At 41.4% G+C, this 21,776-nt stretch overlaps 1 protein-coding gene across 1 annotated transcript in view; it reads left to right on the plus strand.

The window, feature by feature from the left end:
* The window catches only part of CEP20 (centrosomal protein 20), a 35,342-nt gene extending 14,289 nt beyond the window's left edge, over positions 1-21,053 (plus strand). The window contains exon 5 of the mRNA XM_089679080.1: positions 20,896-21,053. Coding sequence (XP_089535206.1) covers positions 20,896-20,975 — 80 coding nt within the window. The 3' untranslated portion in view covers positions 20,976-21,053. The remainder of the gene's footprint in view (positions 1-20,895) is intronic.
* The last annotated feature ends 723 nt before the right edge of the window (positions 21,054-21,776 follow it).

The raw sequence follows: 21,776 nt of genomic DNA on the forward strand, positions 1-21,776 counted from the left end.
AAACGAAATTTACGTCCTTTTTTCACACAAATAGAGCTTTCTTTCGGTGGTATTTGATCATCTTTTTATTTTTCACGCTATAAACAAAAAGACCAAATATTTTGAATAAAAACGATTTTTTAATTTCAGCAATAAAAAATATATAGTAAACTCAAAGTTAGTTATAAATTTAGGCCAAAATGTATTTTGCTACATGTTTTTGGTAAAAAAAATCCCAATAAGTGTATATTCATTGCTTTGTGTGAAAGTTATAGCGTCTTCAAACTATGGTATAGATACTGCAATTTACGATATTTTTTTGCTATACAGCGCTGCGCTATTTTACCGGACAATTGCGCGGTCATGCAATACGGTACATAAATGAAATTTATGTCCTCTCTTTTAACACAAATAGAGCATTCTTTTGGTGGTATTTGATCACCTGTGCACTTTTTATTTTTGGCGCTATAACCAGAAAAAAAGTTGAAAAAAAATTTTATTTTTTTTAAATTTTCTCATTTTGGTCAAAAAAAATATCTAAATTTAGGCCAAAATGTATTCTGCTACATGTTTTTGGTTAAAAAAATCCCAATAAGTATATATTGATTGCTTTTTGTGAAAGTTATAGCGTCTACAAACTATGGTATAGATAATGGAATTTACATAGCTTTTACTTTGACTGCCCATCACATTTCTTGAGGTGCTAAAATACCAGGATAGTACAAACACCCTCAAATGACCCCTTTTCGGAAATTAGACACCCTAAGCTATCTGCTGAGAGGCATATTGAGTCCATGGAAGATTTATTTTGTTCCACAAGTTTCTGGAAAAAGACAAACGTTTTTTTTTTTGTTTTTTTACACGAAGTTGTCATTTAAATGATTTATTTCTCGCACAAGCCATGGGTATATGTGGAATTACACCCCAAAATACCTTCTGCTACTTCTACTGAGTATGGGGATACCACATGTGAGACTTTTTGGGAGCCTAGCCACATACAGGAGCCTGAAATCCAATGACCACTTTAAAAGCCTGAAAGGTGTGTAACTTCCTCATTACACTTCCTCACTACCTATCACAGTTTCGAAGGCCCTGACATGCCAGGATAGCCCCAAACCCCCCCAAATGGCCCCTTTCTGGAAAGTAGACACCCCAAGGAATTTAAAAAGAGGCATGGTGAGTATTTTGCAGATTTCATTTTTTTCTCACAAGGTTTTGAAATATAAAAAAAAAGAAAAATTTTTTTTTGTTTTCTTTCTTCATTTTCCAAAAACTTGTGGCAACAAACGAGATCTGCGAAATACTTACCGTGCTTTTTATCAAATTCCTTGTGGCGTCTACTTTCCATAAAGGGGTAATTTGGGGGGGGTTAGGTGCTATCCTGGCATTTTATGGCCTCCGAAACTGTGATAGGTAGTCTGGAATATAATGAGGAAATAAAGCCCTTTAAAAGCCTGAAGGTGCTTATTGGATTTTGGGGTCCTGTACTTGGCTAGACTGCCAAAAAGTCTCTCACATATGGTACCCCCATACTCGGGAGAAGTAGCAAAATGTATTTTGGGGAGTAATTCCACATATAACCATGGCATGTGTGAGCAGTAAATCATTTAAGTGACAATTTTGTGTAGAAAAAAAAAAATATATATATTTTTGTAATTTTCCAAAAACTTGTGGTAAAAAAAATAAATTCTTCTATTGATTCAACATTCCTCTTAGCAAATAGTTTGGGGTGACTACTTTCCAAAAGGGGTCATTTTGGGGGGTGGGGGCGTTTTATGCCCAGTATTCGAAGTTTATGCCACACATCATTCACTCTTCTAACCACCTGAAGACCAAGCCATTTTGTTCACATGAAAAAAAAAAAAAAAAAAAAAAATATCAGTATTTTTTGCTAGGAAATTTAAACCCCCAAACATTATATATTTTTTTAAAGCAGACACCCTAGTGAATAAAATGGTGGGTGCTACAATTTTTTATGGCACATAGTACTGACGCAGCGATTTTTCAAAAGCAATTTAAAAAAAAAAAAAAAAAATTTTTTACTTTTAACCTCCCTAGCGGTATGATTATTTCAAATTTTTGGTGCTGAAAGCGGTACCATTATTTTGCATGGAAATATGTAGTTTTTTTTATTGTAGGCCTGTAATTTTTAGGAATAACTCACTGAAATCTGTCCGAACAAGAGTCTATTAAACATCCCGGGTATGATAAAATTTGAAACACAAAATCATAAATTATAATTTAATAATCATAAAAAATGACATAATAATAATAATACATTTAATTCAATAATATAATCAAACCGAAAACACTGAAATTTGAAATAGAGCGCCAAGTTTGCACATCACTGAGCAAAGTCACAGAATTGTTTTCAGTGTCTGATGACGACTTTCCCCACGAATTATTAACACTCAATTCTGCAAGTGGTTCTGATTTACTATCGCTGTTCTCTAGCTGATCTAAACCCGCTTTTGACCTAAAGGGACACTTTTTGGACGCCATGGACGTTTCTCAGTTTCCAGGCAGAAAGAACAGACAAAATGCAGGCGGGGCGCTGCACATCAAAGCACTAGGGACAAAATGTATGTGAAATTGGTTGAGACAGCAATGTTTTACTATGTAAAAAAAAAAAAAAAAAAAAAAAAAAAAAACACATTTAAAATTTTTAAATTTCCCGCCGCCGGCGGCACCTGTACGTCCCGACCTCACAGGGACAGGACACAGAAGCTGGATGCCGGCCGAAGGAGATGGCCGGAGACGCTGCAGGGGACACATCGTGGGAGCGCAGGGTAAGGTAAGTGAAGAACAAATGCAGTAGCACGGAGCAGTGCCACATGGTATTCCCGAGTGTAGCTCGGGGTTACCGCTCTTGGTACTGAAATGTTACCCCGAGCTACACTCGGGAATACCGCCAAGGAGGTTAATGCACAAAAACACAATATATTGGCCAATTGTTTTGTAAAATATAAAAGATAATGGTATGCCAAGTAAATAGATACCAAACATGACATGCTTTAAAACTGCACATGCCCCGTTCAATGGCGACAAACTGCAAACATTTCTAATATCCATAGGCAGCGCTTTAAAAGCCACCATTTTAGATTTACAGAGGAGGTCTAGTGTTAGAATTACTGCCCTTGATCTGACGTTCATGGCAATACCTCACATGCTTGGCGCAACCGCTGCTTACATAACGGCACAGGGTCAAGGCTTGTGCACACAGGTGGGCGCGCATGGGAGGGGCAATTTATTATTTTTTTTAAGTTATTTTTATTTATTTTTTTATTTTTTTTTACATTGTACCTTTTCATTTTTTTTTTAATCACTTTTAATGCTATAACAGGGAATGCAAATAACCCCTATAACTTCGATGGGCATTGTCATATATTCTTTTTTGAGAAATCTGGGGTCTATCAGACTTTAGATATCTCCTCTGCCCTTACATTATCTAATCAAACCAAAAATCGGTGTGATCAGATGCTTTCCCAATTTACAAATGGCGCTGTTTATATCCTGCAAAACTGAAGTGATGAAATGCTTGTAGCTTCCGAATTCTTAGACTATAGAGATGATTGGCACCATTCTGGTCTCCAATCAGCTCTATGGTCAGCTGGCAGAAACACCGGCTGCATTCTCAGGTTCCCCTGATGGCACGGGACTGCCCGAGAAGGCCGTGGAAGACAGCGGGGGAGGGGGGACATCATCTCCCACTGCTTGTAAAAGCAATCTTGCAGCTAATTAGCCACTAGGATTGCTTTTACATGAAAGCCGATCACCGGCTGAAAAAAACGACACTAGGATGATGCCTGCAGCTGTAGGCATCATCCTGGTATAACCATTCAAATCCAGTGATGTACCAGTACATCGCTGGTCCTTGTTGGTTATATATGCTATGTTCTTTTTTTTTTTTTTTTTTGTATTTAGCCAGTGGACTGAATGAAAAAATAAGAAATCTCTGCCAGAAAAAGTGTGTGGTATGCCCACCATCAGAATATACCACCCTGCATCCACCCACTTCTAATGGTGGGCACACATTAGGTCACACTTTGCCACAAGTGCCAGTTCCAAGATTGAATAAAATGTCTAAATAGTGGCACGCTTGAATAAAAATTGTCAATGTATAAGTGGTACCCCATATGGAGAAATGATGACACCAAGTCCCAAACTATCTTGTCACTGCTCCCCATGTAGTCTGGGCATCCGGGGGGCTCCACGTGACTCTTTTCCCTCGTAAATCCAAAACATATAAGTATAGCCTGTTGTCCTCTCACAGGTCTTCTACATCTTGACCCCATATCTGGCACGCTTGCAGGGGAGAAATTGTTTGAATGCAAGGCGGACAGAAAAATAAGGGACTCATCAACGCAGATGTTTTGCTGGGGAGTATAGACATCTGCAAATTTTAGGTTAAGGTGATTTGCGAGGGGCTGAATTTTGTGGAGCTGGTCAAATTCAGGGTCACGCCGAGGATGACAGAGTGTATTGTCGATGAAATGCATAAAACACATTATACTCTCATATCTATGCCTGGCCATGGCAGCAGAGAACACAGGATACGATGAATCGGGTCTGCGGACCAATACAACCGCATTTAATTTCTTTTCGTAATGCCCATGTTGAGGGTTAGGCCCCAAAAAAATGTAAATTTGAAAACCGTAATGAGTTTCCATGCGAATGGTCTGGCAAAATTTGAATTTGGGTTGGCGGCAATAAATTGTTGTGCATATAAACTGCTTTGATCCACAATCAACGCATACAGATATTCGTGAAAAACAGCTCCAAAAATCAAGGAGGTATGTGAAAGACCAGGATGAACTAGACCGCTGGTACTTCGTTCACCAAAAGGTAGAGCGGCACTAGTACTGGCACTCTGCTGCATATAAGAGTCATCAAAATTTACCGGCAAGTGCTAACAGAGATCAGGCCTGATTCTGCGAACACTGCGGTTTTGTGTGCAATGTATCAAGTGACAGTGACCTACTGACACTGCACTTACTGGGGGAGAAGGAGGGGTAAGCGTAGGGGCTAAACGCAGGTGTTGGCAGGTGCAGGGGCTGATCCTGCTAACGCTGCGTTTTTGAGGACGCTATACTAATGTGAACGCTGGTATAGTGCTGACCTGATCAAAGATATTGACCCGTTCAGACACTATACTAGCAATGGAGGTTTATTGTACATGAGCGTGCTCCTGGCAATCAAGGGGTTAAATGTGATGACTGGTGTACTGACGGGCAATCTGACGCTATCTGGGAGGGGCGTGAAAACCACGGGAGTGCGAATCACGTGTATATATATATATATATATATATATATATATATATATATATATATGTGATTTTGCGTACCCATGCCGCCCAGTAGCAGTATTTCTGCTGTAGGGTGGTCAGGAAGCAGTTACAGAAGAGGTTTGTTATGGCGCTGCGTTACGTTAACTGACAATTGCGCGGTCATGCAACACTGCACCCAAATTAAATTTTCATCCTTTTTTTTTTCCCCCACAAAATGAGCTCTCTTTCGGTGGTATTTGATCGCCTGTGCGTTTTTAATTTTTTGCGCTATAACAAAAAAGGCTGACAATTTTGAGAAAAAAAAATAATATTTTGGACTTTTTGCTATAAAACATGTCCAGTAAAAAAAAAGTAAAAAATCAAATTGTCACAAATTTCATCCAAAATGCATTCTGCGACATGTCTTTGCTAAAAAAAAAATCCCAATACATGTAAATTAATTGGTTTACATGAAAGTTATAGCGTTTCCAAATGGCGGGAAAGATACTGGGATTTTTAATTTTTATTTATACTAATAATGGCGGCGATCAGCGACATATGGCAGGACTGCGGCGGACATTTTGACACTGGGGGGAATTGACTTGGGGTCACTGACATCCCCAGTGACACCAATACAGTGATCAGTGAAAAAAAAACACTGACACTGTACTAATGGCACTGGGGAGGAAGGGGTTAACATTTTTAGGGTTTACTGTGTGAGGGGAGTGTTTTACTAGGGGGCGGGGCGGGGGGGGTGTGCTGGACGGGGGCAGGCTGATCGAGAGAGAAACTCTTCTCTCCCTCTTCAGCTTGTCACGAGCTGTCAGGGACTGCCTGAAGTCTGGAACCCATGGACATTACCAAAGACTGGGTTTCCGCCTTTCTGAAGCTTTGCCAGGCTCTAACTGCTGTCTTCAGTTCTTTGTTTGTGGATATTTCTGCCTTTTAGTTTTGCATTCAGCAAGTGAAATGAATGCTCAATTGGATTGAGATCAGGTGATTGATTCGGTCATTGCAGAATATTCCACTTTTTCCTTCAAAAGCTCCTGGGTTGCTTTTGCAGTGTGTTTTGAATCATTGTCCATCTGTACTGTGAAGCGCTGTCCAATCAATTTTTGCTGCATTTGGCTGAATCTGGGCTGACAGTATATCTCTAAACTCTGCAGAATTCATCCGGCTGCTTCTGTCACATCATCAATAAACACCAATGACCTAGTGCCACTGGAAGCCATGGATGCCCATGCCATCACACTACCTCCACTATGTTTTATAGATGATGTTGTACGCTTTGGATCATGAGCTGTTCCAAGCCTTCTCCACAATTTTTTCTTCCTGTCATTCTGGTACAGATTAATCTTAGTTTCATCCGCCCAAAGAAAACTTTTCCAGAACTGGTCTGACTTTTTTGGCAAAGTCTATTCTTAAGGCTTATGAATGGTTTGCACCTTGCGGAGAACCCTCTGTATTTGCTCTCGTGAAATCTTCTCTTAATTGTAGACTTTGGCAATGATACGCCCACCTCCTAGAGAGCGTCCTACACTTGTCTGGATGTTGTGAATGGGTTTTTATTTACCATAGAGAGGATCCTGCGATCATCCACCACTGTTGTATTCTGTGGACGTCCATGCCTTTTTATGTTGCTGAGCTCACTAGTGCATTCTTCTTTCCTCAGCATGTACCAAACTGTTTATTTGGCCACTCCTAATGTTGCTGCTCTCTCTCTAATGGATTAGTTTAGTTTTTGAAGCCTTACAATGGCCTGTTTCACTTGCATGGACAGCTCCTTTGAACTTATGATGTAGGTTCACAGCAATAGATTCCAAATGCAAATACCACACTTCGAATCAACTCCAGACCTTTTACCTGCTTAATTGATAAAGAAATAACGAAGGAGTAACCCACACCTGGCCATGAAACCGCTTTTGATTCAGTTGTCCAATTATTTTTGGTCCCTTGAAAAAGCTTGGGGTAAAGTCTCAGCACCACAAGTGGTAACACCGAGCTACACTCGGGAATACCCTGCAGCGTTGCTCTGGGATCCCTTCTGCACTAACCTTGTCCTGCGCTCCCACGATGTCCTCCCTGCAGCATCCCCGGCCATGTCTTCCGGCCGATGCCAGCATCTGTCTTCTGGGTTCCGTTCCCTGTGATGTCAGGATGTACGGGGGCGGAGCTAGCGGGAAATTTAAAAATGTCAAAAAAGTGACACTAAAATCATAGTAACACATTACTGTATCAAACCATTTCACATACATTTTTGTCCCTAGTGCTTTGTCCTGTGCCCTGCCTGCATTTTTACTGTTCTTTCTGCCTTGAAACTGAGAAATGTCCATGGTGTCCAAAAAGCGTCCCATTAGGTCAAAAGCGGTTTTAGACCGGCTAGAGAAAAGCGATAGTAAATCAGAACTACTTGCAGAATTGAGTGATAATGATTCGTGGGTAAATTTGTCAGACACTGAAAACGATTTAGCGACTTTGCTCAGTGATGTGCGAACTTGGCGCTCTATTTCAAATTTCAGTGTTTTTGGTTTGATTATATTATTGAATTAAATTTATTATATTTTTTATGATTTTGGGTTTTGAATTTCAACATACCCAGGATGTTTACTAGACTCTTGTTCAGACAGATTAGAGCGAGTTATTCCTAAAAATTACAGGCCTACAATAAAAAAAAAAAAAAAAAAAAAAAAAAAACCACTACATATTTCCATGCAAAAAAAAGTACCACTTTGAGTACAGAAATACTGACATAATCAGACCGCTAGGGAGGTTAAGAGCTGTAATTTCTAAACCCTTCCTCCAATTTGGATGTACATACCCTCAAAATTAAACCTGAGTGTGCAATTTCAGCCCATATCCATTATACAACTATAGCTTGAATATGTTTTGGTAAATACCTGAAAAAAGTGTGTGTGTGTGTGTGTGTGTGTGTGTGTGTGTTTCAAGTAAGCACGTTTACATCACCATGGACTGAGTTTACTTAGACAGTGTGTATTATTTATATATACACACACTGTCCAAATAAACTCAGTCCATGGTGATGTAAACGTGATTACTTGAAAGTGCTCTGTGCTCAAATAACATACATTCACAGTCCCCCATAGAATGTGTGTGTGATAGAGATATCTATGTCTTGTTAAAGTGCTCTGTGTTCAACCAATAGTGACTGGTGCTCTTCAATCTGAGACACCCCCCCCCCCCCCTCTCTTTTTTTTGGGACCACACTCACCTTTGCTCTTGCAACAGGGTCAAACAACACTTTTCCCATTTATCATTTTTCTACTTTGTGTTGGTCTATCGCATACAATCAAAAACATAAAATGTATTTTACTGGGATTTTAACATGAGAAATTGTGGAAAATTTCAAGGGGTATGAATACTTTTTCAAGGCACTATATATATACACACACACACACACACACACACACACATACAGTGCATCCAGAAAGTATTACCAGCACTTAACTTTTACCACATTTTGGTATGTTACAGCCTTATTCCAGATGTATATATACATACAGTGCATCCAACCTGATGGAGCTTGAGAGGTACTGCAAAGAATGGGAGAGGTTTCTCAAAAATAGGTGTGCCAAGCTTGTAGCATTGTACTCAAAATTACTTGAGGCTGTAATTGGTGCTAAAGGTGCTTCAACAAAGTATTGACCAAAGGCTGTGGATACTTATGTACATGGGGGTTTTTTTTTTTTAATAAATTGCAAAGATTTCAAAACTAACTTCTTTCACATTGTCATTATGGGGTATGGTTTGTAGAATGGTGAGGGAAAAAAATGAATTTAATCCATTTTGGAATAAGGCTGTAACAAAATGTGGCAAAAGTTAAGCTCTGTGAATACTTCCTGGATGTATTTACATGTGTATACACACTGACATGGGGGATGTTTAGCTCAGTGGTAGATGCAGTTTCAAGTGAGTTCACGCCAGTCAGGAACTATATTTCAGGGCTTGGTAGCCCACTTTTATTAAAAGGAAAAGGCAAAAACAAAAGTCCAAGATAAGGTTTCCCACACAGGGGTTCTTCTCCCATAACATATCCACAATCCAAATGAAAATACTACCCCAGCTGGCTATTCTTCAGCAGCACTGCTGCTATAGATACTGGTCCTTCTGACCACCAGCTTTTCCAGGCACACAGCTTAGAGCTCCTTAATGCACACAGCCCCAAGCTTCTAGTATGCACACCGCTCCTCTGGCAAAGTCCTCAGGCCTTTAACTGTCTCTTGCAGACATTCATACTCCAGCTGCCACAAGCAGCCTGACTCCTGTAAGAGACTTCTGTCTCTTGGGTGGAGCCCTGAGGTATTCCTAAACCTCCATTATAAGGTCTGTGTGCACCTGGGCACAAAACCCGGACACTGGGTTGGAGATTGGTCCTGCCCCAGACACGGTGCCCCTTCCAAGAATACCAAAACAACTGTTCAAGCAGTTTTCTCCATTCAACAGCTATACTAGCCCTGCACTCAGCCAATGTGCACACCCCATTAACTGACAAATTTCACCACACACACACTACAAGGGACTGTGAATACATGTTATTTGAGCACAGATATAGATACACACACACACACACACACACACACACACACAGAAGATTTAGATGTGTTGTCCCAAATTTTCTTCCATTGTGTAAAGTCAATGTCACATTGCAGAAACTGGGACCACTTGCGCATGTAATGAGTGTCATTAGCGAGGGGAGCAGCATCCATAAGAAGTTTATATATATATATATATATATATTAGAAACTATACCCTTTTGATGTGGACCTTGTATACAGAGACGCTCAAAGGGGGTAGGATTCCCAAAGAGTCAACGTGGGATATATAGTGGAGAAAAAGTGACGTATCTGGAGGTATATATAAAAATAGTGAGAAGGCAGATCTTTTCTGGAGATATGAGAATGGCTGCAGCTTCCGGGTAACAGGATGTATTAGGTGACGTAGTTGGAAGAGCCTGGCCGTGACCCAAGGGGACAATCTGGGTATCGCCAAACTGTCTGGAAGATTAGGGTTAAAAAGGATATTAATCAGTGGGGAGCAATCTGAGGCCAATGCAAACCTGGTTTTACATTTCCGCCATATACTCATGGAGAATTACATGGGGCCAAGGAACAAACGACGAATAAGGGTAAGGTCCACCTTCGAAGACGACCAGAGGAGAGAGCAGGGATGAGTCGGGGTCAATTGTAAGGACTCTATCTCAGTCCATAGATTGGGAGGGAATAGAGTGGACCATGAAGTAAGGAAGCGGAGGTGAGTGGCGTAATAATAGGTCACGATATCCGGTGCACCCAGGCCTCCTCTAGTACGCAGGGAAAGTAGTACACTGTGTGCAATTCTGTCGCTTATTATGCCAAATGAAATGTAGAAGGGATTTCTGCAGGGAGTGTAGCTTGGACAGAGGGACAGGGAGGAAGCAAGTAAGTACAAAAGTTTGGGTAATACAGTCATCTTTATGACGTTGATACGTCCTAAGAATGATAAGGGTAGAGTATCCCAAGATTTCGGGGAACGGGAAATAGCAATAAATAGGGGAGGGAAGTTGGTGTCCTATAGGAGTAAGGTTAGTACCCAGATATTTTAGAGAGCGGGTGCACCATCGATACGGGAATGATACTTGAAGGGACGAGAGTACAGCTGGTGGGATATGAAGTGGGAGTGCTTCAGTCTTGGAGGCGTTAACCTTGTAACCCGAGAGAGTCCCGAACTGTCGCAAAAGTTTATGCAGTGCTGGGAGGGAAATTTGGGAGTTCGAGAGTGTAAGGAGGATATCATCCGCAAAAAGGGACAATTTGTATTCGTGGCCATGAGACGTTATACCTTGTATGTCAGGATGGGACCGGATTGCAATAGCCAGTGGTTCCAAACAAAGAATAAACAATAGAGGGGAGAGAGGGCATCCCTGTCGCGTACCATTCGACATCTGAAAGGTGGGTGAGAGAAAGGAGGACATTCTGACCTGCGAGGAAGGATGAGAATAGAGAGCTTTCAAAGCTGCCACAAAAGGGCCACGGAAGCCAAATTTCTCCAAAACCATAAACCTATAAGGCCAGCTGAGACGATCGAATTCTTTTTAGGCATCCAAGCTCAATAAAATGGTGGGAATGGAAGACCGGTTAACCAAGTCAACCAGATCAATAGATCTTCTGGTGTTGTCCGCTGCATGTCTGGCAGGGACAAAGCCTACTTGGTCTCTGTTTATGAGTTTGGAGAGGAGTTTAGACAGCCGGTTAGCTAGGATCTTAGTAAAAATCTTGTAATCAGAGTTCAGTAGAGCAATAGGACGGTAGTTATTTAAGATAGAATGATCCTTGTCAGGTTTGGGAATTACAGAGATGTATACATGGGAGAAGTCCGCTTGTGGAGTAATACCTTTAAAAAAGGTCATGATAGAAGATGGGGAGCCAGGGTACCAATGAAAGTCTTATAGTAAGAATAGGGAAGACCATCTGGTCCTGGTGTTTTGCGTGAGGGGAGATGTTTAAATAATTCTTCGGAAGAGATGTCAGCATTGAGGGCCGCAATATCAGAAGACGACAACTTAGGCAAAATAGGTCACTGTGAGAGGGGGATGGAGGTCTGGGGTCAAGCAGTTGTAAAGAGATTCATAATATGAGCCAAAAAGGGAGACCATTACATGATCATAAGTAGGGATCCCATTCGGCTGGATAAGATGGTCTGGCACTGTAGAGGGGGATTGGGCTTTAAGTCTGTTAACGAGCATTCGATGAGGTTTGTTAGAGAATTCGTAGAATTTCTGCCTGACCCAGAGGAGAGATTTTGTGGACTTACAGGCATCAAGAGCCTTGATTTGGTCACGAAGAGAAGTTACTCTATACAGCCCAGAAATAAATGGTTTTGCAAGGAGTTTACGCTCAGCCAGGGTTAACTGGCAGACTAGAGCAATCCTGGCACACTCCGAGGACTTCTTCAGGCGAGAGCCCATGGAGATACAAAGGCCACGAAATACCGCCTTATGGGCTTCCCATACGGTTGAGGTAGACGTTACAGAGCCTACAATAAGTTGAAAGTATAGATCAAGTCCTTGAGAGAGCTCAGTATGGAGATGTTCCGTGGATAAAAAAAGGTCTCATTAAGGCGCCAATGGCCTGCTTTTGGGATAACATTAGGGAATAACACGTTTAAGGTCAAAGAAGCGTGATCAGACCAGGTGATGGGATTGATGTCAGAAGAGACTAGGAGAGGGAGAAGAGGAGCTGTAATGAAAAAGTGATCGAGGCAGGAGTAACTGCGGTGAGGTGTAGAGTAAAAAGTAAATTGTTTGTGGATAGGGTGCCGAATCCACCAGGCGTCAAAGAGTTGATGCTCCCTGATCAATTTACGGAAGGATTTTGAGGAGGAGCATTGCCGCTTCAAAGGAGTGGACTCGAATAGAACCTTCCTATCTTTGTGGGGTGAAAGGATTAAATTAAAATCACCCCCTATAATCATATGTGGAGTGGAAAAGGAGCCTAATTTAGCGAGCGTTTGTGTGAGGAACTGTAACTGACCTGAATTCGGAGCATAGATATTCATCAAAATAAGGGGTGTGTCACCGAGCTTACATTCTAAGATAATGAAGCGACCATATTGATCGACCTCGGAGGAAACTCAAAGGGAGCAACGTGTCCGAATCAGGATTGCCACACCAGCCTTGCCAGATGGGTCGAAGGCTGAATAGAATTGGGAAAAATATCTAGTGGCAAAACGAAAGGAGCTTGTCGATTTGTCTCCTGGATAAAAATATCTGCTCCTGAGGATTGAAATTCCTTCAAAGCCATCCACCGCTGGACAAAGTCGGGGGCAACACGACAACCGGGACACAACAGTCGTCAAACCCTGCCAAAAGGAAGAAAACATTCAATGAAGGCACCCAGCACAGGAAAGGGAGAGGGGGAGGGGGAAAAGGGGTAAGGAAGAGGGTGGGAGGCAGAGGGCATAAAGACACCGTTCTGAAAAGTCCACAGATGAAGACCTCAGCGAAGCATCAGGCAGGCTTATTGCTGGAACGAGGACGTTGAGGCGTACGTGAAAGCTGCTTCCGACCCCTACGAACTGGTGTCCAAATCTTGTTGGGGTAGCGGAAGGACGAGATGGAGTAGGCGGCAGGGAGGAGGCGTCTTCCGGTGGAGGGAGTAGTCCCAATTGCTTCAGAAAGGAGTCCGCTTCCAAAAGATCCCGAAGAGAAACTTGGGAAGTACCCTTGGAGATGACCAGCTTGAAGGGGAAACCCCAGCGATAGGGGACACAATGTTGCAGATGCGTGGTAATTGGCTTCAGCGCCCGCCATTTGGCCAGGGTAATTGGGGAGAGATCACAAAAAAGCTGAAGTCTGTCCCCTTTAAACTCCAGGGAGGGGTTGTTGCGTATGGAGGTTAACAAAGCTTCCTTGGTCTCAAAAAAATTAAAGCAAACAATGACATCACGTGGTCTAATGCCGTCTGCTGGTCTGGGGCTTAGTGAACGATGGGCCCTGTTCAGGCACCAATCCGCTTCTGGAACCATGGGGACAGTTGCAACAAAGAAAGACAGGAGATGTCGGCTGAGTTGGGAATCGGCAATAGATTCCGACATACCATGAATACGAATGTTCTGCCGGCGTTCCCGATTTTCTAATTCTTCTTGTTGGAGCTGAATTTGGGACATGGTATGTTTCTAATACGCGTTGTCTTCTTCTAAGACATGGACGTATTACACCAATTCATCAAATTTATTCTCCAATTGGTCTGCACGATCTCCGATCTCTGCTATTTCCCCACGAAGCTCCAAGGCCAATTTCCCCACTTCAGTGGATATAGAGGCAGTAATATGTAAAAATACTTGCAATTTTTCCTCTAATGAAGATACCGTGAGAGCAGATGAAGCAGGCAGGTGGTTGGCAGAAGCAGTGGGAGGCATACTCAGGACAGGTTGCTCTAACACCCCTTCTCCAGGAATTAGGGGTTTGGATTCCTCCATCTGGGAAGCAGGAGAAGGTGGAGAGATTGCAGTAATTTAGGAGCTGCAGTACCACCGACCGTCACTGGGGGTCCGGAACTCATTCCTGGTCTTGCAGCAGAAATTGAGGCCGGGGATTGAGGCCTATGCAGGAACCGCTGTAGCGGAGATAACCACGGTTCACGTGGCAGCGGAGAGGGGGGCTTCCAGCGCTCTATTTTCCCCATTATCGCTGGGGATCGTGCTGGGCTGGGTGCCTGTCTGATATGACTCACCCGGGGACGCCTACAGGACGGCGATGCGCCGTGGGTGAGTCTCGGTTGCCGGGAGAGGAGCGGAGCTCAGAGGGAAGCAGCTGTCTTCATCCCTGGCCGCGCATGCGCCCCTCCCACTGCTATTTTTTTTGAACAGTCTAATATTCACTATATATACACACACACACTTTTTTTTCTATTTGGGGGGGATAATGTTTGTTTTTTGTATACTGTTGAGTGCTGTTTAAAATAGAAGGAAACACTTTTGAGTAATAGTGGTATACACTTGGATGGCTGCACCAGTTTTGACAATATTTTTGTTTGGGAATAGCTGAAGCGCAGTTCATTCATTGGTTAAAAGTGTATCCATGGTCAAAATGTAAAATCATATATTCATTTCCACACTGTATTTTAATTATGTTTTGGCTTGACATTTTGCTTGAGAGCACAAGCAAATGTGACAGTATTCCCAGCATTCCAGGGATGTAACTGTTTTTTAAAATTGATGGGTTTAGTTCTGCTTTAAAGCTGAGCAAACACAAATGATTTAACTGCTTTCCAAAACAATTACATTCAATGCATGCCATGAATAACTGTCACTAATGCTTGCAATCTCAACGGAATTGTCAAGCCAACAAATAGCTGGTGTCATAACTGATCACATGTGTAGAAACAAAGTAACTACAGATTATACAGAGGCTAAGATGGCAGATTCCTTGGCTGTAAAGGATAGGAGAGTATAGTTCCACTTTATCCTACAGATGACAGTTGGTTATTGTGTATATTGGAAATTCTAGGAGTTCAAATGGTGCTGATCAGGGGTGGGGGCTGTAGCCCATAAAGAGACAACTCCATTTTTGTCAAGGGTTGATCTGCCATGTTTTATTTTGTCAGTAGTAGGAAGAATTACATGATACCACCTTTGTCAAATACTTGTGCCCTAGTACATCTGCTATTTGCATGCAAGTGTAAAGATTAGATTTATTTTCAATTTCTATTTGTAACATTTTGGAGAGATCTAGACTTGTAGAAATGACTACAATTTTGTAGTAGCCAAAAGGGGGAGCTACTTATCTGTCATTGACAGCTAAACAGCCTGTAGCATACTGCACATTTTCTCTATGATTCTAATCTAAGTATCATAATTTGTCTCTAGAGCAGGACATGAAAAGTCTCAACATTACTGTCCTGTCACGGATAACTTTCCTATTGCCTCTTATAGAACTTTATTTAGGCTACAGTCCTAGAGATAGGTAAAGAATGTACTCTAACTGGTTATCTGTTTTATTTAAATCTTAGACAGTCTGTTTTCATGTATAAAACCCTTATACTTATACTGCTTCAAACGTGCTGTACAGCACAAAATAATAAAGTTAACTGAAATTTGCTGGCTTGTCATAGAACAGAAATTCAAAACTAGCTCCAAAATGCCCGATTGTTCAAAAACAAACTACCCGACCTTAGGCAACTACTACTTCCATAGCTATGTGCAAAGAGAATCCAGTTCATGGTGGGTTATCTTCCCATTTATGCCCAGAGGCCATTGGTGTACCCATTGAGAGTGAAAATGTAACGAACACCCTTTTACAGATGAATGATGAGTTAAAAAAAAAAAACAAAACAAAAACACAGGATTCCCCTTCCTTCTCTAGCCTCTGCAGCAAGTAATAAATATAAATGGGTCCCTCGATTGTGGTATAAAGGCAGTTTCCACAGCTCCTGCCATAAAAGTATGCATCATCCCCAGCTCCCTTTGCCGAGAAACATATAGGGCTGCCATTGCTGGCCAACATGCTGGCTGTATTACTTTTACATCATGCATCCAGTGAAGTTGTAGAAAAGGCAGAGCTACTGATCTGCTTAATTATTCCAGGTCCGTGATCAGCTTGATCACAGGGGAACTAGCATTTTCAGGAGAGGTCAGCATAGATAGCTTCCATATTTCTCTCTGATTAAAGTGGCCATGCTTTGTGCCATTCAAACCAAAACATTCATTAGTGGGATCATCAATCTGTCTACTGTTGAGTCTAGATTTAAGGCTGCAGTTGGAGAGGTGTGAAAAAAAGCACAATTTTTTTTATCTTTATTGAGCGGCACAAGCTCAGAAACATAGGCACCCTAACAAATATGTTTATGGGTGCAGGACAGGCTCAAATTTTGTTTGAGTGGGGGATAGAAATATATATATATATATATATTTATGTGAGCTGGGGCTAGACAGCCAGGCTATATGCTTCCTGGGGTAAGCAGTCTTTCAAATCCAAATCCAGTGAGATTAGTGGCAAACAGTGAAGGTTTTTATTAGTGCTATTTACAAAATATACAAAGTGCTGTACAGCATTTAAACAAAATAAACAGGGCAGGAAAATATCAAACAAAAAAACCTAGCAATGTCCCAGCTCTCACTACAGCGTAATGCAGGTCCTAACTACCAAACTGTTCAAGCCTACCGCTTGTCAGCAACAACATACGCAGTTAGTTCATTTCCACCAACCTTTCAGCATACCAGACAGGACTTGTCTGATCTGCAGGCCGAGAGTTCTGGCTACAGGTCCCAGGTGGATTTAATTGCCCATGGAGAGAGAGGTAAACCCTGCACTGGACCTCATATTCGAGATCTCTAAAGGTATAGGTAAGGAACCTGGGAGATCTATAAACCCCGAACAGGACTTTCCCAGGGTTCATTTGGGACACTCTGCCACAATATATACACACACAGAGTGCCTTGAAAAAGTATTCATCCCTTTTTGAAATTTTCCATATTTTGTCATGTTGCAACCAAAAACGTAAATGTATTTTATTGGGATTTATGTGATAGACCAACACGAAGTGGCACATAATTGTGAAGTTGAAAGAAAATAACTGGTTTTCAAATTTTTTTACAAATAGATGTCTGAAAAGTGTGGCGTGCATTTGTATTCAGCCCCCTTCACACACATCACATACAATACAATTACGTTTTTGGTTGTAACATGACAATGTGGATCAACAAGCCCAACAAGAGGTATGGATTCTTTTTCAAGGCACTGTATATACAGTGCTCAGCATAAATGAGTACACCTCTTTTGAAAAGTAAGATTTAAACATAATTTTAGATTGCACAATCTTCAGTTTTACTGAAAATAGTTGATGCAAAAATTAATACACCCCACAACAAAACCTACTACATCTAGAATTTTGTATGACCTCCATGATTTGTAAGGGCCGCACCAAGTCTGTCTATTTTTAAAGAACAACCTCTTTTAGAGCCTGGATGCTGGATGGAGAGTGATGCTCAAATTGTCTCTTTAGAATTTCCCATAGGTTTTCGATTGGGTTCAGATCAGGAGACACACTTGGCCACTGACTCACTTTAACCCTGTTCTTCAGAAATGCAACAGTGGCCTTAGAGGTGTGTTTTGGATCATTGCCATGTTGGAAAAGTGCACGACGACCAAGAACATGGAGTGATAGTTGCATCTTCTCTTTCAATATAGAGCAGTACATCTGTGAATTCATGATGCCACCAACGAAATGCAGCTCCCCGACACCAGCAGCACTCAATCAACCCCACAGAAGGACTCTGCCACCACCATGTTTCACTGTAGGCACCATGCACTTTTCTTTGTACTCCACCTTTGCGACACCATACAGTTTTGAAGCCATCAGATCCAAAAACATTTATCTTGGGCTCATCACTCCAGAGTACAAAGTCCCAGTAGTCTTCTTTTTCAGAATGGGCCCTGGCAAATTATAGGTGTGCTTTTTTGTGCGTGGGCTTTAAGAGAGGCTTCCTTCGTGGACGACACCTATGCATGCCATTCCTCTGCAGTGTACGCCGTATTGTGTCATGGGAAACAATCACCCCAGTTTGGCTTTCTATTTCTTTAGCTAACTGCAGTGAACTTGAAGACATCCTGTAAGGACGTTTTTCCACTGCACATCTTAGTGTCGTCTGCAAAGACTGAAATGGTATTTTTAATCCCAGACCCTATATTGTTTATAAATACATTAAAAAGTAAGGGTCCCAACACTGGCACTGACCCAACAATATTTTCTTCAAATATTCTCAGCAGAAGGCACTCGGAACTGTCGAGGTGTTAACTTCTGTGGACAACATGGATGTCTCTGTGAGATGGTTGCAGTTGCATCTTTTTTAAATTTTTGTATCACTTTTGCTACAATATTCTGACTGATAAGTAAAGCTTTGCTGATCTTTGCTGATCTTCTTGTAGCCTTCACCTTTCTTGTGTAAATAAATTTTCTTTCTCAGGCCTTGTGACATTTCTCTTCCATGTGGTACCACGTCTGACAGCATGAAATGGGAAGTGGTTTTCTTTAACCGCTTCCCAACTGCCCTATAGCAGATGTACTGCTACAAGGTGGCATGGGTACACAAAATCACATTATATATATATATATATATATATGTGTGTGATTTTGTATTTCCGGGTAGGGGATGCCTGTGCCCCAAACCCGCGCCACCATTCCTCTGTCAATCACCGGGTCCCGGCCAGTGATTACTCGCCGGCGCTTGGTGATTGCCAAGGATCTCCTCCCTGTCAGCTCATGCACGCGGATTTAGATGGCTATGCACAGCACTGCCATCCAAAGCAGTGTGATTACAGTGAAGCACACACAGAGCTTACTGTGAAACAGCACACAGTTAACCCTTTGATCGCCCATCATGTTAACCCCTTCCTGCCCAGTGCCATTAGTACAGTGTTGGTGCTTTTCTTTAGCACTGATCACTGTATTGGTGTCACTGGGGATGTCAGTGACACCAAGTCATTTCCCCCCAGTGTCAGAATGCCCGCTGCAGTCTCACTATAAGTCGCAGATCGCCGCCATTACTAGTAAAAAATAAAAAAAATTCCAGTATCTATACCACCATTTGTAAACACTATAATTTTCACGTAAACCAATTAATTTACACGTATTGGGATTTTTTTTTAGCAAAGACGTGTAGCACAATACATTTTGGCCTAAATTTATGACAAAATTAGATTTTTTAAAATTTTGCTGGACATGTTTAACTACTTGCCGACCGCAGATAGCCAAATGACAGCTTCACTGCGGCCGGACAGTTTTGGGAGGGTGTCATGTGACGTCCTCCCAGAACGCGCCTTCCCGCACCCGCGGACACAGCTAATCACATGATGTGGTAAAAGGCCAATCACAGCAGCCTTTTACCACGTGATCAGCCGTGTCCAATGACACCGCAGATCACCAGTAAATGTAGTTGCCAGTTATCGGCTGCACTTTCCTCACGCTGTCACAGCATGAGGAAAGTACTGCCGATAACCAGCAATTGTCAGAGGACAGATCGGCAGCGATCATCAGGGCACTGATTATCAGTGCCACCAGTCAGTGCCCAGCAGTGCCGTCAATCAGTGCCCATCATTGCTGCTTATCAGTGCTGCCTATCCGTGCTACCTCATCAGTGCCCATCAATACCGCCTATCAGTGCAGCCTCTTCAACACACATCAGTGAAGGAGAAAAATTACCTGTTTGCAAAATTTTATAATAGAAACATAGAAAAACTTTTTTTTTTTTTTCAAAATTTTTGCTCTTTTTTTGTTTATAGCACAAAAAATAAAACACCCAGCCGCGATTAAATACCACCAAAAGAAAGCTCTATTTGTGTGAAAAAAAAATGATAAAAATGTCATATGTGTGCTGTGTTGCATGACCGCGCAATTGTCATTCAAAATGCAAGAGCACTGCAAGCTGAAAATTGGCATGGGCATGAAGGGGGTATAAATATCCGGTAGGCAAGTGGTTAATAGCAAAAAGTCAAAAATATTTTTTGTTTTTTCTCAAAATTGTAGGTCTTTTGTTTATTTTGTTTTTTTGTAGTATAAAAACCTCACAGGCGATCAAATACCACCAAAAGAAAGGTCAATTCGTAGGGGAAAAAAGGATATAAATATAATTTGGGTGCAGTGTTGCAAGTAACGCATTCCCGTAATGCAAAAAATGGCTTGGTCAGGAAGGGAGGTAAATCCTCAGGAGGGCAAGTGGTTAAGTAACGCCCTTTTATGAACAACTGTCTGCTGTGCACCTGTTTAATGAATAATTAGACTCAACTGTAGTTGAATTCTTGTTAATTAGGATTTTGTTGTCTAAAATTTTAGCTTTCCTCCGCAGACTTTCATTGGGGTGTATTCATTTTTGCAATATGGTCTTGAATTAATTTTTTAGGAAAAATACTTTTTTGTGCGTACAACCAATGGCCCGCTTTTGTGGGAGTATTTCGCAGTATAGTGTCCCATAGAAATTGTTGATTCTGAAAGGAAAATATAGCTTTTCTGACCAATCTGTTGGGGTGTACTCATTTTTGCTGAGCACTGTACCTCTTTACATCTGATAAGTGCAGATTCTGTGTAGAATATCTAAATATATCCTACTTCTTTCAATTAAGTTATTTTGTATTCAAAAGTGTCTTTATGTTTTTTTTCAGTTGCTTATCCAGTGCCTATGAGAATGGATAAACCAGACAATGAAGATCCATATATAATCCATGGTTCACAGCATAGATAACGGGTACTACAGGATAACAAAGCATTGTTATTGGATTTTTCGTGTAACTTATTTAATTTCAATAAAATTATATTTTTATGTTTTTGTTCTGCTTTTCTGGGAAGATGGGGGTGTACTTGCCCCAGTCCACATCACCTAGTATGGATCCTGTCTGCTTTCTCCTTCCACTGCTATACAAAAGAGCATGGGGGAGCTCTTGTCCATAATGGGCATGGTATTGACACAGCCCCAGATGATCCCCATTGGCTCACAATTGATATGATCAAAAAATATTTAGACAGTATAAAGGTGAATAAAGCACCTGGACTGGATGGCATACACCCACGGGTCCTTAAAGAATTGAGCTCTGTCATTTCAAAGCTATTGTTTCTAATTTTTAGGGACTGTTTTTAATGACTGGCATAGTACCACTGGATTGGCGTAAGGCCAATGTGGTGCCAATATTTAAAAAGGGGTCAAAATATTTACCAACTAATTATAGATCTGTTATTTTAACTTTTATAGTTGGGAAGATACTTGAGAGTTTAATAAAAGACCACATAGATGAGTTCTTGCTGGAAAAAAATATTCTAAGCAACAGACAGCATGGATTAATGAAAGAAAGAAGTTGTCAAAAAAATCTGATTTCTTTTTATGTAGGGGTGAGCAAAACCTTGGACAGAGGGGTGGTGGTGGACGTGGCATACTATTTTGCAAAAGTGTTTGACACAGTTCCCCACACACGGCTAATGTGCAAGGTAAAGTCTACAGGCTTGGAAAAATCTGTATGTAAAAAGAAAACTGGCTAAAAGATCGTATTCA

This window comes from Staurois parvus, unplaced genomic scaffold (assembly GCF_062004578.1).
Source record: "Staurois parvus isolate SC_StPar_1 unplaced genomic scaffold, SC_StPar_1.0 ptg000217l, whole genome shotgun sequence".
Lineage (NCBI taxonomy): Eukaryota > Metazoa > Chordata > Amphibia > Anura > Ranidae > Staurois > Staurois parvus.